Consider the following 15,709-nt stretch of genomic DNA (forward strand, 5'->3'; position numbering starts at 1 on the left):
GACCAGGGCCCCTGGGCCTGGCAGCTGGACCGAGGTCTCCCGGGAGGTGGACTCCGGGACGAGGACCTTCAAAGAGGAGGCAGGGCTGCTTGGAAGGGTCAAAACTGTAGTGGGAGAGCCCGGAAGGACTGTGCGGGGGTGGAGCTTGCGAAGCTGGAGTGACAGGGAGAGGAGGGATTGTGCAGGGGTGGAGTTTGCGGAGGAACAGGCCTCGTGGAGGGGCGGTCTCTTGGTGGGCGGGGCTCGAGGGCGGTCTCTTGGTGGGCGGGGGCTCCAGGAGGGGCGGAGCCCTCGGAGGGGGGGGGCCGGGTCCTACTGTGTCACAGCGTCAGCTCTGGAGGGACGGGCCTGAAGGGGCGGAGCCCGCAGGGGGCGTGACCTGCTTGACCACCTCTGCGAATCCCGTCCTGCTGGTCGCGCGCAACCCGCAGCCCGTCGTCCTGCTCCGTGCCCACCAGCATGTCTTTCGTCCCAGTGGCCGAGGATTCCGACTTCCCCATCCACAACCTGCCCTACGGCGTCTTCTCCACCAAAGGCAACGTGAGCTGCAGCGCTCGGCTTCCGGGCGCGGGGAGGGAGGGCTTCCCCTCCGCCCGGGACCCCCACGCCACCTTCCTGCTCCGCCCCTGGCTTCAGCCCAGCCCTGCCACCTCCGCCAGCACCCGACGGACCAGGACGTCGGGCCCGTCGTTTCCCTGCTAGACGCCTCTCGCGAAGACCCCCGGTGTCATTTGGGGCCTAACGAGCGGTGCCTCGCATTCTCCTCCCTGGGGAGTGCGATGGGAGGTGGGGTGGAAGCAAGGGCCTTTTTTCTTTGGGGGGGCTGATCATGGAGAGTACTTGTGGGTTCATATCCCTCCTGGTAACTTTCTAGATGTGCAAGTTATTGAAATTCTCAGCCTCAGTTTCTAAAGGTTTGTGTGAGAATTAAACGCAAAATGAAACGGTACATATGAGTCTCCCTTTTAGGTAGGCAGAGCAAGTCCTATTATTATTACAGAGGAGTTGAAGCACAATCATACTCCCTACTCCGAAGTCATTTGGCTTTGTTGTCTTCCCCCAAGGCACCACGTTGTGACCTGTTGTTTTCTCCCAGGTTAGCTTCTAACCCTAGAACTCGGGAAATATTAACTGACCCGATATTTTCAGTAGCTCGGAGGGATGAGCGCCTTTGCTGGCAGTAGAGCCCTGGGATCTAAGAGGTTACGTTTCTTTACCTCCAGCCGGCCTTCTTTCAGCTCCCTGGGCTCCCTGGCATTCCCTTGCTGATCAGAAGAAGCCCTTTTGGGCAGAGAAATGAAATTTCACTTAGTAAGTGTAGTCTGATTGGCAGAAAGAAATCTTTGAAAACTGGGGGTTTATCAACAAATATATAAGAAGGTCCCTGGGTGGGGAAAGCAGATTCCCTTGGATTTATTCATGGTATTTTGGGCTTAGCTTTCTGCTCCCAACTTTAAAGGTAAACTCCTGATTCATAGAACCCCAGAATCTGCTTGCGCCCAAGTGTTGAGGAACCGTTTGCTAAATGGAGCTCCTGGCAGTTAGCCCCTTCCTGGAAACTGGGTTCCCTGCCCCCATGGCAAAAAATGCCTAGGTCTAGAAGATTCAACATGTGGTTTCACAACTGCCAGGCCTGGCCAGTTGTTGCAAGGATGCAAAAAGGTAACACTCAGTCCCCTGGAGGGCCGCAAATACAAATAAGAGGCATGTTAAACCTTAACCTGTGTTAGCCAAGTGCACTCTGCTGGCGAGCCCTCCCCTGCACTCCTCTGACACTTTGTCCTCAGCTGTGTGTCCTCAACCTTTATTCCACAAATCCATTAGGCAGAAGCCTTTGGGGGGTGGGGGGGTGCTCTGACTTGCTCTCCCAGAAGACTCTGGAATGAATGCCCCTTAGGGTATGGCTAGTGGCTTGCAGACTCCATGCCCCAGCTGTTCCACATTAGAATGTGCAAGGACAGCCACGGGGGAGGTTCACTGCCCTCTGAAAAGAGTGCTGGGGGTTGGGAGTGGGCCCCCTGGGCATTGCAGAAGGCTGAGGGCCTTCAAGCGGAAAAGGCTGTGTCTGAAGCTATGGCTGCAGGCACTGGCCATTCCAAAGGTGGTGGCTGCCTCTCCAGGCTGACCTAGTCACCAAGGCACAGCCTCCCTCTCCTCCATGCCAGTGGCCAGCCGTGCATAATTTGGGTGGAACAATAGTGAATGAATCCGGCTTTCATTTTAGTCATCCTTTTATCCAGTGAATGCTTATGAACCCCAACTCTGGGCCAGATTCTGGACTGGGAGTTGGGGATCAAAGGCACATGGGACACCCTCCCTCCATCTTGGGTTGCTCATGGACTAGTAGAGCAGACCCTGGCTCTCTCTGTGAAGACAGGGACCGTGGGAGCTGACGGCCAAGGTGCTCAAGTCCCCATGGTTCCGGCCCTGCCTCCGCCTCCAGACCCTCTGCTCTCTCCAGCCACACTGGCTGCCTTTCAGTTTCTGAAACATTCTTTTTTTTTTTTTTTTTTTTTGATATTTATTTATTTACTTTGGTTGCGCCGGGTCTTAGTTGCAGCACTGGGGATCTTTTAGTTGTAGCAAACTCTTAGTTGCAGCGTGTGGAATCTAGTTCCTCAACCAGGGATCGAACCCAGGCCCCCTGCATTGGGGGCACAGAGTCTTAACGGCTGGACCACCACGGAAGTCCCAGCTTCTGGAACTTTCTAAGAGCAGTTTCCTGCCTCAGGACCTTTGCACGTGTTGTTCTTTCTATCTGGAATACTCTTTTTTCCTACTCTATGTATGCCTAATTTCTTCTCACTCTTCTGGGCCCAGCTTAAATGTCACCTCCTCAGAGAGAGCTGTCCCCTAAGCACCCTCACTGAACGAGCTCCCCACTGAACTCCAGCCACAGTTATCATCTGTCACCTCACCGTGTGCTTCCTTTTGCTTCTGGAGGGTGGGAACCATGTCTCTCCTCTATCGTCAGTGCTTCTGCAGCCTTAGTATACTGCTGGGATGAAGTAGATGCTCCATAAATTTTTTTGTCTGAGTGAATGTCTGCCCTGTGTCTGGTCTCGTGATAAGAGATTTACAGATGTTAATTAACTGAATTCTCACTACAAACTTGCTGTTGTGCTACTGTCCCCATTTTACAGATGAGGAAACTGAGGCTCAGAGAGGCTAAGAATCCTGCTCCAGGTCTCACAGCCAGTAAGAGGCAGATTTGGGGTTGCACCCCACAGCTGTGAGCTCCCAAACCCCATGCTTTTCCCTCTGTCAAGCTGGGAGGTGGGTAAAGCTTTCCTCTGGACAACATTCTATCGGATATGACCAAATGTTATAAAGCAGAGGCAATGCACACGCATTCTCTTAAAGTTAGACATAGGATATCTCTTACTAATTTGTCTCCCTCAGGTTATACATGGGAACCTGAGGCCCTCAGAGGACCAGGGACTTGTCCAAAATGATAAGATGGTGAATGACAGAGTAGGCAGGACCTCAGGGATCGGGAGTCTAACACTGAAGAAAATAACTCCCAACAGTTAAAGTAGAGGGACTCACTCTCTCAGGTCCTCACGTCTAGGTCTAGAAGATTCAACATGTGGTTTCACAGTTGCCAGGGTTTGGAACACAAGGGCAGCTTCTCGCCGTTGCTTGCAGCCGAGGAGACAGGCAGCCACACTTTTGATTAGGTCTCTGATGTTGCTCTGTGGCCTCGGCTCCTTCCTTCAGCTTGGTGTGGGGGCCAGGGCCAGAGAAGTGGCCCAGGGGTCTGCCTGCACATCCCCTGAGTGGGCAGCCGCTGGGGTCCAGGTGGCCCAGCTCATTGCCCAGGGAGATGAGGCCTAGCCTCTCCAGGCAGCTTCCTCATGGGCAGGGTCTGCCCGGGGCCTCAGGGCCAGGTGAGGGTGTGGCTCCGGTCTACCCCTGTGCACGGAGGGATAGCCATCTTCTCTCAGCCCCCTGAAATGAGCAGCCACTGGAGATAAGGCCAGCCAGTAGCCCCACCTCTAAACTCCCTGGAACTGAAATGGCAAAGCTGGTGGTTCAGGAGAGCTGGGAGCTCAGCTCAGGACAGAGCTTTAGGAGGTCGAGTCTGCAGACATGCTCTCAAGTTCCTTGTTGATGAGCAAACTTCAGGGCCATGTGGACAAAGGTCAGGCTTTGCCAAATATTTGCGACATTGTCACACTCAGGGCTGAAGCTGGGATTTGATGGTGCAGAAAGGAACTTTCCCTGCATGCTCTGAGCAGTCTGGCTTCATGCTCCCTGGTGACCCGAGCTCTGCTCTGTTTGAGCCATAACAGAGCTCATTAGTCCAAGCCCCTGGCCCTCAGCACTGTGCCTGGGACATGCTCTGCTGTGCAGAGGAATTGCCCCCAAGGGAAGGCCTAGGTTAAACCTGAGAAATAATCCAGTTGCCTGGTGAGGTGGTGAGCTCTTCGTCACCAGAGGCATTTAAGCAACACCTGAGGAGCTTTGCTAGGGCCTTTGCCTGGATAAGGGGCTTGAACTAGGCCTCTTTCAACTTACCCACTGCAAGGGGTGTTTGATTTATTTTCAATTCAGGAAACACAGATTCTTTTCCCTTCTTGTCCTAGAGGCAGACATGGCACCAGGTTCTTCCCGGACAGAGATCACAGGGTCAATTTCAGCCCTTTGAGAGGCAAAGGGAGCTGGGGTACGGTGCTAAGGATCCAGTTCCTCAGTCCCTCTCCATAGAGGGCCATCTAAAGACAAGAGCCATGGGCTCGTAAATAGACAGACTTGCTGGGTAAGTGAGCCAAGCCCGGCTGAGGCTTTGCCCAGTGCTGACCATGCCACCTTCCTCCCAGCCAAGACCAAGGATCGGCGTGGCAATTGGTGACCAGATCCTAGACCTCAGTGTCATTAAGCACCTCTTCACTGGGCCTGTCCTCTCCCAACACCAGGATGTCTTTGATCAGGTAGGACATTGTGACATGGCTTGTCCTGGATCTCAGTGGCCTTTGTTGCAAATGCCACTAAGAAAATGCCCTTTGCCTTCCGTTTCTGATAGAGGTAGTGCCTTGAGGGCTCAGAGATTTTACTCGGATAAGGTTGGGGTGGTTGTGAGACAGACAGGCTGGCAGGAGGTAGCCTTGGGACAGCACAGGGTGGGTTCCTGGGTGAGAAGAGTGTCAGTCCCTCCACAGTCCTAGGCCCTCCCCAGTTGTCTCTGAGATGATGCTCTCCAATAACTGGTTCATTTCCTCATTTTAAGCTGGTTGAGTCTTTGCTTGTTCCAGGCCGGTGCTGGGCCCTCTGAGGGAGGGAGCCATGAGCCCTGCCCTCCAGGTTTGATTCCAGCCTGGGAAGAATGGACAGCTTGCCCCAAGTGCCCTCTGTGTTGCCACCACTTTAGGAGTCAGCCTGAAGGATACGTACATGAGTGATGGACGTGAATTTACTTCCCTGTAAACGGTCCAGTGCTTTGGTGTGCATCCTCCCTCCCGTTCCATGGAAGGAAGATGATATATATTGAGTACCTCCTATGTGCCAGGAGTTTTACACACATCTCTTGTTCAATTCTCACGACGACCCTCTGGCGTAGGAATGGAATCCTCACTAGATGGATGAGGGTCTAATCTGAAACGGGACACAATTCTCCCAGGTCACATGGCTACAAGGATTGGAGCTGGGGTTGGAACTCTGGCCTGGAGAATCCACAAGTGCTTTTTCTGCTCCACTTCACTGGCTCAGAAACTTCTTCTTAACTTATGTGAAGGGGATTGGTGTAGACTGCAGTACCCCTGCAGACCAGAGGCCCCCCCGGAGGAATGCAGCCATCTTCACTGCAGGCAGGGCCAAGCTTAACCAAGCAGCTGTCCCAGATAGGAGCTCCCAGGCTTTGCCACTTGCCTGCAAGTCCATGAGGTGATGAAGCCCCATCAGGAGAGATGACACATCTCCCCTGCTCGATGAACAGATGACAGAACTAAGAACCAAAGTCCTGAGAGTTTGAATGAACTGGGATAAGTGACAGGGGACCCAGAAAGCTGGCCAGGCTCTGTCCTGTCAGTAGGAGGGGTAGCACAAGGGGCTTTCCCATGTGTGATCTTCTTTCTTCCTCCGCATCTTGGTCCTAGCCAACTCTCAACAGCTTCATGGGCCTGGGTCAGGCTGCCTGGAAGGAGGCAAGAGGATTGTTGCAGAACCTGCTGTCCGCCAGCCAAGCCAGGCTCAGAGATGACACGGAGCTTCGGAAGCGGTGAGGAGCCCATGGACCATGGCGGGTGGGAAGGAGGGGACCTGGCTTGTCGGAAGAGGATGGTGTGGTCGTCGGGGACGTTCTGAGTCACGGGTTGGCTGCCTTGGCCTCATCCAGCCCCGACCTGCCTGGGCTGCATTTTGGTGGGAGGGCTCTGGGCCGACTGGGATTACCTCTCTGCCTGGACTGGGGTGTCCAGGCCATGCCTGGCCCACCGGCCCACTCCCTTGTTCACTCAGCCATTCCTCATCAGCATCATTTGTGTCCTTGTCTGGTTTCCAAACAAGGAGTAATTTAGCCCGTTGCCTAGAGTGGAACATAGAAGCGGGGGAGAGGCAACTTGTCTTTAGTGGGTGGATGCCCATCCTGGGGTGGCCCCAGGCCGGTCTGGAAGTGCTCGCTGGAGATTGTGAGCAGGATTTGGGCCATGATCTAGGCTGAGCCTGTCAATGACCAAAGCTTGACCTTGAAGCCCCTTGTTCTGTGTTTCAGTGCATTCACCTCCCAGGCTTCCGCCACGATGCATCTTCCGGCCACCATAGGTGAGTCCAGTCTCTTCACCAGGATGCACACGGAGAAGCTGGCTGCTCAGGGGCAGGCACAGCTTGAGCAAAGGCCTGGCGAGTGGAGCCCGCGGGTGGGAGGGGTGTCCGCCACTCTTTTGCAAATTCCATTGTCTGTTTCAGGAAGTCTTGGCTCCTTGTTTCTTTTTCGTTTCTCAATTGGGAGTTCTCAAAACGAATTTTTAGTGAGGTGACTTTGTGTCACATGTTGGGCGTGCATGTCGGGCGTGCTCTCCCGGCCCCTTCCGCCCACCCCTCCTTGTTCTCCCGCTCCAACCCCACTCGGAACTGGCCCTTCTCCGACCTGCGGCATCCAGGTCACTGACAGCATCTCCCGGCCTTTCCCCCACAGGCGACTACACGGACTTCTATTCCTCTCGGCACCACGCCACCAACGTCGGAGTCATGTTCAGGGGCACGGAGAACCCATTGATGCCCAATTGGTATGTTCTGGACCAGTGTGTGGCTAAGTTCCAAGTCTGTCTTTACGTGCCCGGCAGTGTATTGTCCCAGGAGCTGCCAAGTCCTCTCAGGTTAAGGAAACCCGGGAGGAAAGCTAACAATGACCATGATGTCACCGCTTCTGGAAACGGTGGCCTCAGACTCTGGTCCTCCTCTCCCCTCAGCCCTGGACCTACTGTGGGATCGTGGGGACTTCCCTTAAGCTCTTTGATCTAGAGAACACGGGTTGGAATTAGATCCTGACTCACTAACATCCTTCCGGATCCTTTTGTTTGTAAGCTGTGAATTATGGTTCTATTGGCAAGTCTTCCATGCCAGCATTCTCCATACTTAGACTCTTCCGATAGATGAGAATCCTCAAGTGTGCCCAGTGCTGCGTTTTCTCAAAGTGTGGTCAGCTCGAAACGGGGGCTGCATTTATTTATTTGATCCTCATAGGGGTTCTGAGGGGTCGCCAAGTATGACTGACAACCCCATTTCACAGGAAGGGAAACAGACTTAGAGAAGGGGCAACTTGCCTGAGGACAAACAGGGCCAAAGTCTGTCTCCTAACTCCCAGGTCAAGGCCATTGCCGGAGCCTAGAACGCAGAGCCGAGATCCTTGCCCTTTGCTGCGTGTTGTCCTCTGGATGTGACGGTTATTCAGAGCACAGTGGCAGGCGCACGCCCCAGGCCGGGTGCCCTGGGCCACACACAGTCACTGGGGTGGGCAGAGACTTTCCCCTCTTTTAGTGAGTGTTTCAGATAAGCTGTGCCAGAAGGGGCTGCGTCTGTCAGAACCAAGAGGAAGAAGGGGGAAGAGAGTGGGTTATGACCCAGAGAAGTTAAGCAACCAGGCCAGGGTTGCAGAACAAGGCCAGGGTGCATCTAGGACTGCAGGAGGCTAATGAGTCAAGACTCTGGCCCTGTGCATGGTCCAGGCCAAGTGGGGGAGTCTCAGCCCATTTCCTTCAGCAGGGTAAGAGCAAACAGGCTTTCTCTCTCAATGTTTGATGCAAAGTGGTCGGTGGCTGTGCCTTTTTTACTTTATGCATATATCGTTTATTATAAAGGTAATATATGCTTGTTGTGATTAACTGAAACAGAAAATACATAAAATACATAAAGTAAAACACTAGAAATTTAAAATGTGCATACCATTGGACCCACAGTCTTACTTTCATGCATCTATCCTACAGAAATAATGTTTGTATTCAAGGGCAAAGATGTTTACCAGCAGTCTGTCTAAGGACCCAAAGCTGGAAGCAATCTGAATGGTTATTGGTGGAGGACTAGTTGAAAAATCGTGGTCTGTTCACAATATGAAATGTTTTGTAGCTGTTGAAAGAAAGATTTAGGATCAAAAGTCATGTGCATGATATATATATATTTTTTTTAATAGATTTATTTTATTTATTTATTTATTTTTGGCTGTGTTGGGTCTTCGTTGCTGCAGGTGGGCTCCTTAGTTGTGGCACGTGGGCTCCTTGGTTGCAGCACGTGGACTCCTTAGTTGTGGCATGGAACTCTTAGTTGCAGCATGCATGTGGGATCTAGGTCCCTGACCAGGGATCAAACCTGGGCCCCCTGCATTGGGAGTGCGGAGTCTTAACCACCGCATCACTAGGGAAGTCCCTGGTTATCCATTTTAAATATGGCAGTGTATACATGTTGATTCCAAACTCCCTGACTATTCCTTCTCCCTTTCATTTTTAATTTGAAAACATTTTGAAATTTACTTTGCACGTGTAACAGTGTTGATGCTTTCTCTCTCCTTTCTTCATCAGGCTGCACTTACCAGTGGGCTACCACGGCCGTGCTTCCTCCATCGTGGTGTCTGGCACCCCAATCCGCAGGCCCATGGGACAGATGAGACCCGATGACTGTAAGTACCCTGCCGTGCTCCACTCTGTGTCCCCACACCCTGAGTTCCATGCCTGGCACTCACTACCCTCTCTTTCTGGTATGATTCCAGCTAAGCCTCCTGTGTATGGTGCCTGCAAACTCTTGGACTTCGAGTTGGAAATGGTAAACCATGTCTTGGTGTTTTATTGGCGTGGGGTCTGTATATACAGTAGGGCAGGAGAGCTCCCTGGGATGGCCGCCCTGGACAACGGGCCGTTCCCCGATCTCAGCCACGTTAATGGCAGTGCTGGGTCCCCACTTGGCCATCGGAAGTACTGTCCATTCTCATTATTCACTGATTCCGTATTTGTAAATTCACCTGCTCAGTAACAGTTCGTTCGTAACCTCCAAGTCAATACTAGCGGGAGCTTTTGGGGGTCACCTGAGGGCATGCACAGGGTGGCAGAAAATTTGAGTCTCCCGACGTGCATGTCCCCATCTGAGGTTGAACAAGGCCCTGCTCTGCCTTTGTGTCTCAGCTCTCATACTGCAAACAAGTGTCCTTTTTACTCTATTCAGTGCCACGTTGTTTTCCATTTTTGTGCTTTTCTTTGAGGTGCTGGCTAGTGTTCCCAAGCACAAGAAGGTTGTGATGTGCACCCTGTAGAAAACGTGTGTGCTGGATAAGCTGCCCTGGGGCCTGATGGTGCCTGTGCCTTGAGTTCATGTTCATGAATCAACCACATACAGGCAGACCTTGTCTTACTGCACTTTGCTACATTGCACTTCACAGATACTGCGTTTTTACAAATTGAAGGTTCGTGGCAACCCTGCATCGAGCAAAGTCTGCCGGTGCCATTTTTCCAACAGGGTTTGCTCACTTTGTGTCTCTGTGTCACATTTTGGTAATTCTCGTAATATTTCTTTTCTTTTTTTTTTTTAATAAATTTATTGTATTTATTTATTTTTGGCTGCGTTGGGTCTTCGTTGCTGCGCGCGGGCTTTCTCTAGTTGTGGTGAGCGGGGGCTACTCTTCATTGTGGTGCGCGGGCTTTGCATTGCGGTGGCTTCTCTCGTTGCAGAGCATGGGCTCTAGGCGCGTGGCTTCAGTAGTTGTGGCACATGGGCTCAGTAGTAGTGGCATATGGGCTCACTAGTTGTGGCTCTCGGGCTCTGGAGCACAGGCTCAGTAGTTGTGGCGCACGGGCTTAGTTGCTCCGCGGCATGTGGGATTTTCCCGGACCAGGGCTCGAACCCATGTCCCCTGCATTGGCAGGCAGATTCTTAACCACTGCGTCACCAGGGAAGTCCCCTCTCGTAATATTTCAAACTTTTCTTTTTTTTTTTTTGGCCATGCCACGCGGCATGTGGGATCTCAGTTCCCCAACCAGGGATCAAACCCACGCCCCCCTGCAGTGGAAACACGGAGTCTTAACCACTGGACTGCCAGGGACGTCCCAATATTTCAAACTTTTTCATCATTATTGTATACATTATGGTGATCTGTGATCGGTGATCATTGATGTCACTACTACAACTTGCTGAAGGCTCAGATGATGGTTAGCATTTTTTAGCCATAAATTATTTTTTAATTAAGATATGTACATTGATGGTTTAGACCTAATGCTAGTGCACACTTAATAGACTACAGTATAGTGTAAACATAACTTTTTTTTTTTACTGGAGTTTCAGTTGATTTTTAAATTTTTTTTCTAAAGTTCTTTTTTTTAACTTTTTATTTCATATTGGAGTACAGTTGATTAACAATGTTGTGATAGTTTCACGTGTACAGCAAAGTGATTCAGTTATACATATACATGTATCTATTCTTTTTCAAATTCTTTTCCCATTTAGGTTGTTACGTAATACCAAGCAGAGTTCCCTGTGCTATACAGTAGGTCCTTGTTTTACATTTTACATATAGCAGTGTGTACATGTCAATCCCAAACTCCCTGACTATCCCTCCCCCCACCCAACCCCCAACCTTCCCCCCTGGTAACCATAAGTTCGTTCTCTAAGTCTGTGAGTTTGTTTCTGTTTTGTAAATAAGTTCATTTGTATCATTTCTTTTTAGATTGCGCATATAAGCGATTTCATACGATATTTCTCTCTCTCTCTGACTTCACTCAGTATGACAATCTCTAGGTCCATCCATGTTGCTGCAAATGGCATTCTTTCATAAACATAACTAACTTTTATAAACACTGGGAAACCAACAAAATTCGTGTGACTCGCTTTATTGAGATCGTCACTTAATTGTGGTGGTCTGGCACCAAACCTGAAATATGACCAAGGTAGGCCTGTATATGAAACCAGGTGTCCTTAAACAGAAGCACACACAAAGCAAGGTTATATGCTGATTTGTTGATGTGAATGTTGTGACCAGAGGCTGGCAGGAACTTAACCCCGTATTTCCCCTAGAAGCGATATACCTGTATTTGCTAACTCGGTGTTTCTAATGACTTTATAGAATATAATTATTACCAATAACAAGAATCAACTACATCAGCCCCATTGCACTTGTGGCTGGACCTGCACAACCTCAGAACTGTGGTTATTTCAGGACTGTGCATTTTTTTAAATTAAACTTATTTTGAGATCATTGTAGACTCACATGCAGGTATAAGAAACAGAGAGCTCCAGAATCCTTCACACACTCTCCCCCAGTGTAACATCCGGCACAGCAAGATTGCCATCTCACAGCCAGATGTTGATATCAATCCAGTTGGTTCCCTCACCCCAAGGACCCCTCATGCTTCAGGGCTGTGCATTCTGAGAGGGACACTGAATTCCAGGAAGCCCCCAGGGTCAAGGGACCAGGAAAGAGATGGGAAGGAGGAGCTGAACTGGAGGGCAGGATCCAGGGACACCGGCAGTGTCTTCAGTCTCTGCCGGGTCGTCGGATGCTGGGTAGCGGAGCCAGGCCCGCGGCAGGGAGGTGCGGGCAGGCCACGGAGGGGGCTTCTCATAGTCAGCACTCAGGGCTTCAGGTGATGCTCAGAGTGTCTCCTCATGCAGGTAGAGGGAAGGGGCTGCGGAGTCCGCTGGTAGGGCTGGGGGCATGGGAATCTAGGTTGATTGGAGGCAGGCTGGACCTCCCTGTAGTTCCAGCCCTGCCTTGTGATTTCTTTGGATTCTGTCCAGAGGAGGGGAGCAAGTGGGCACTAGTCCCCTAGTCCCAGCAGGGCGTTACCGGCCAGCCCTCTGCCCCCTGATGCCTTTGTGAGGCTGCCCCGTGAACCCTAAGAGGAGGTTTCCCAACCCAGATCCACCAGAGCAGGGCCCCCTGGTTGGGGGCCAGGGTCTTCTCTCTGGGGGAATGGAGGACTCTGCAGACAGATGCTTCACCTGTGTTGGTTCCTGTTTCGGGGAGGGGGCAGGGGGGTGGTGGAAGGGGTGGGCATGATATCGACTAGGGTTCTTGGCCTCCTTAATTAATAGAAATTGACTAGAGGCAGACAAATTCAGGCAAGGCTTTACTGGGGCCCCTGCTGCTGCAGCAGGAGGCAGCGAGAACCAACAGCAGTTTCCCTTGCTTGCTCCCTGAGCTGGGGGGGGGTGGGTGGGGGGGCGGGGAGGGGCGGGGCGAGCTTGTTCCTTATCTGGGGTGAGGGTAGATGTGTGTCCAGGGGTTGGGCCGGAGGGGTGGCTTAGGTGTTTTGCCCACCCCTTAGGTGGTGTTGTGTGCAGGGGGCATGCGCAGTACCCTGCTTTTGTTCCTAACACCGTTTTTGCTCCCAGCTCCTCAGAAATGGCACTTGGGTTTTTTGGTCTTTTGTATCTTTTTGTCCATAATTTGCCCCAACTGCTCATGCACGCGGTTATTTTTAGTCCCATATAGTTTCTTTGCATTTTGTTCCTCAAGGAGAGGTTTGTCCAGGTGCAAGCACTGCAGCAAAGGGTCCCAGGTCCCAGATGGTCTCAGGCAGAAGAAAAATAGAAAGTCAGAGTGTGGAGAAACAGTGACAGGTAGGGAGCACAGATAATCTTGACGATGGTGGTAAGATTCTGTATAAGATGGCATCTTTTTTTTTTTAGAATCTTGACAAAAATTTGCAATGTTTAAACGCTGTCACAGAACGACTATAACTGCAACCTAGGTCCTGCAAATGTCATACCTGATTTTGTGTGCTTTTTAAAAAATAATTAATTAATTAATTTATTTATTTTTGGCTGTGTTGGGTCTTCGTTTCTGTGCGAGGGCTTTCTCTAGTTGTGGCGAGTGGGGGCCACTCTTCATCGCGGTGCGCGGGCCTCTCACTGTCGCGGCCTCTCTTGTTGCGGAGCACAGGCTCCAGACGCGCAGGCTCAGTAGTTGTGGCTCACGGGCCTAGTCGCTCCGTGGCATGTGGGATCTTCCCAGACCAGGGCTCGAACCCGTGTCCCCTGCATTGGCAAGCAGATTCTCAACCACTGCGCCACCAGGGAAGCCCTTGTGTGCTTTTGACAGTTATCTTCTCAATTTTTTCCCCCAATGATGTCTACATATTCTCTTGTTTCCTGGACGTTGTGTTGATGATGCTTTCCTCTGAGACGGTGGGTGATGGGTTGGGGTGTGGATACGCCCCGGCAGGCTCTCTTTGCTGCATCACAGAGGCCTTCTGATTTTTTGTGACACGAATACAAACCCTGATATTTTCATTTTTCACAAGCCTGGTGTAGCTGTCAAATCTTAAAATGCAGAGCATGGTATCGGGTGAAGGGGAAAGGGCAGAGGTGTGGAGTGGGCTGAAGGAGGGAAAGGGGGCTGCCTTGGTGATCAGGGACCATGAGTGGGGGCCCTGGGTGGGCACTGGCACGCAGCTGCTCACCATGTCCCCGGGGTAGCCGTCTGTCTACTCGGGTGCCGGTCATGACATAGAAATACAGTGGATTCGTACACAGCGGTCCAGGTCCCTAGCCGGGGTTTGGAAATGCCTGACCTTTACCCTCCAGGCAAGTGACCTGGGGCAGCAGGTCAGAGCCAGATTCTCATCAACTTTTCCCCTTGTCAGGCTTTCTTTGTAGGCCCTGGGAACAAATTTGGAGAGCCGATCCCCATTTCTAAGGCCCATGAGCACATTTTTGGAATGGTCCTTATGAACGACTGGAGTGGTAATTACGGGATGTCGGGCGTCCTGGTGTTGAGTTTCCTGCGCACACTCTGCTCTGGGTGAAGGCTGGGTATTTGGGAAGCCGTGGATGGTCTCCTGGGTCTGGTGCCAGTCAAAGTGGCTGAGAGCACAGGCTTGGGTATCAAACAGACCTCTCAGCTTTGAGCTCTTGGCCGGTTACTTCACCTCTCTGAGCTCCAGTTTTCTTGTAAGTTGAACAGGGACAAGGCTGATGTCACAGCTAGTATGTTTGAGCAATTTTGTGCCAGGCCCAGGGCTGAATACGTCACATGGACTCTCCTGCCAGATCCCTACGAGACACTGATAATGTTACCATTCCTATTTTACACGGGTGAGGAATGAGGCACAAGGACCACTTCAGCTAGTTGCTGAGCTAAGATTTCAAACAGAGCAGCCCAGTTTCTGAGCCCATCTCAACCCCTCTGCCATTTGTAGGAGGACAGTGGTGCCATGAATCTCAGCAAGTGTTGCCTCCCAGTATGAGGATGAGCTTCCAACCCCTTCATGGGGAAGTATCCTGCCTGCCCTTTGGTCATCCTTCTCTTCGCTGCAGCCTGGCACAGTGACCTCAGAGGACCTCTGTCCTTGGTCCTGGTTGGGGCCAGAGCACCGGGGGTGGGGGAGGGCTGTGCTGAGTGTCTGTGCTCCTTGGTCAAGGGGAGGGGGAAGCCTTGCCGCGGGGCCCGGTCAGCCTTTGTAAGCCCTGCTCGGCCCTTCTTCTGTAGCTCGAGACATTCAGAAGTGGGAGTACGTCCCTCTTGGGCCGTTCCTCGGGAAGAGTTTTGGAACCACCATCTCTCCGTGGGTGGTGCCCATGGATGCCCTCATGCCCTTTGCTGTGCCCAACCCGGAGCAGGTAAGCACGGCCTCTGCAAGAAGTCCCAATCCCAGGCCCCTCTGCCTCCGAGGCTGTTTGCCCACCAGGCATGGAGAGGGTCTGGAGGATGCCCATGTGCTGGGGGTCCTGGTTGTGGGGACCTCCAGGCAGGCATGGCACTAATCATTCTGCCTTGTGCTTTCCCTGCCCCCTGCACAGTTCTTGAGGAGAACATGGAATTTTGTAACCTTTAGAATCCTCTGAGGCCGGGAACTGGCCAGTTGGCAGGAAAAGGGGTCCCTTCCAGTATCACCACATTGCACAACTTTCCGGGTCAACAAGTTGTGTTCTGTGTGATGGCGCCCCCTGGAGCCCAACTGATAGAATGCAGTGTGGAGTCAGACAGCAAGGCGACTGTCCTGGTCCTGAGCCTCGTGTTCCCCGAGCACCACTGTCCAGGCCCGTCTCACAATCCTAGCCCTCACTCCTCAGCCTGTCACAGTCTGGCCGCTGCTCCCACCCCATCAGCACCGCTGGTCTCACCAAAGTGCCCAGTGACCTTGGTCAGTGCGGGGGCCTTGTGCCCTCTTCAATGTGGACCCGTTGGTGGCCCCCTACTCTTCCTAGGCACTCTCTCCCCCTGGCTTCTGGCATGTGACCTGTCCTGGTTCTCCTGGAGTCCTGCGATGCTCCAGCCGACTCCGTCTTCCAC

At 52.1% G+C, this 15,709-nt stretch overlaps 1 protein-coding gene across 2 annotated transcripts in view; it reads left to right on the top strand.

Annotated features, from left to right (window-relative positions):
- Positions 1 to 371: 371 nt before the first annotated feature.
- The window catches only part of FAH (fumarylacetoacetate hydrolase), a 29,844-nt gene continuing 14,506 nt past the window's right edge, over positions 372 to 15,709 (top strand). The window contains exons 1-9 of one of the 2 annotated variants that reach the window (XM_061179798.1): positions 372 to 540; positions 4,824 to 4,934; positions 6,096 to 6,217; positions 6,710 to 6,759; positions 7,133 to 7,223; positions 9,009 to 9,106; positions 9,197 to 9,249; positions 14,061 to 14,160; positions 14,906 to 15,036. In XM_061179798.1, coding sequence (XP_061035781.1) covers positions 460 to 540; positions 4,824 to 4,934; positions 6,096 to 6,217; positions 6,710 to 6,759; positions 7,133 to 7,223; positions 9,009 to 9,106; positions 9,197 to 9,249; positions 14,061 to 14,160; positions 14,906 to 15,036 — 837 coding nt within the window. In that variant the 5' untranslated portion in view covers positions 372 to 459. The remainder of the gene's footprint in view (positions 541 to 4,823; positions 4,935 to 6,095; positions 6,218 to 6,709; positions 6,760 to 7,132; positions 7,224 to 9,008; positions 9,107 to 9,196; positions 9,250 to 14,060; positions 14,161 to 14,905; positions 15,037 to 15,709) is intronic. The other variant, XM_061179799.1, reaches the window with a different exon arrangement.

Source organism: Eubalaena glacialis, chromosome 2 (genome assembly GCF_028564815.1).
Source record: "Eubalaena glacialis isolate mEubGla1 chromosome 2, mEubGla1.1.hap2.+ XY, whole genome shotgun sequence".
In the NCBI taxonomy this organism is placed as follows: domain Eukaryota; kingdom Metazoa; phylum Chordata; class Mammalia; order Artiodactyla; family Balaenidae; genus Eubalaena; species Eubalaena glacialis.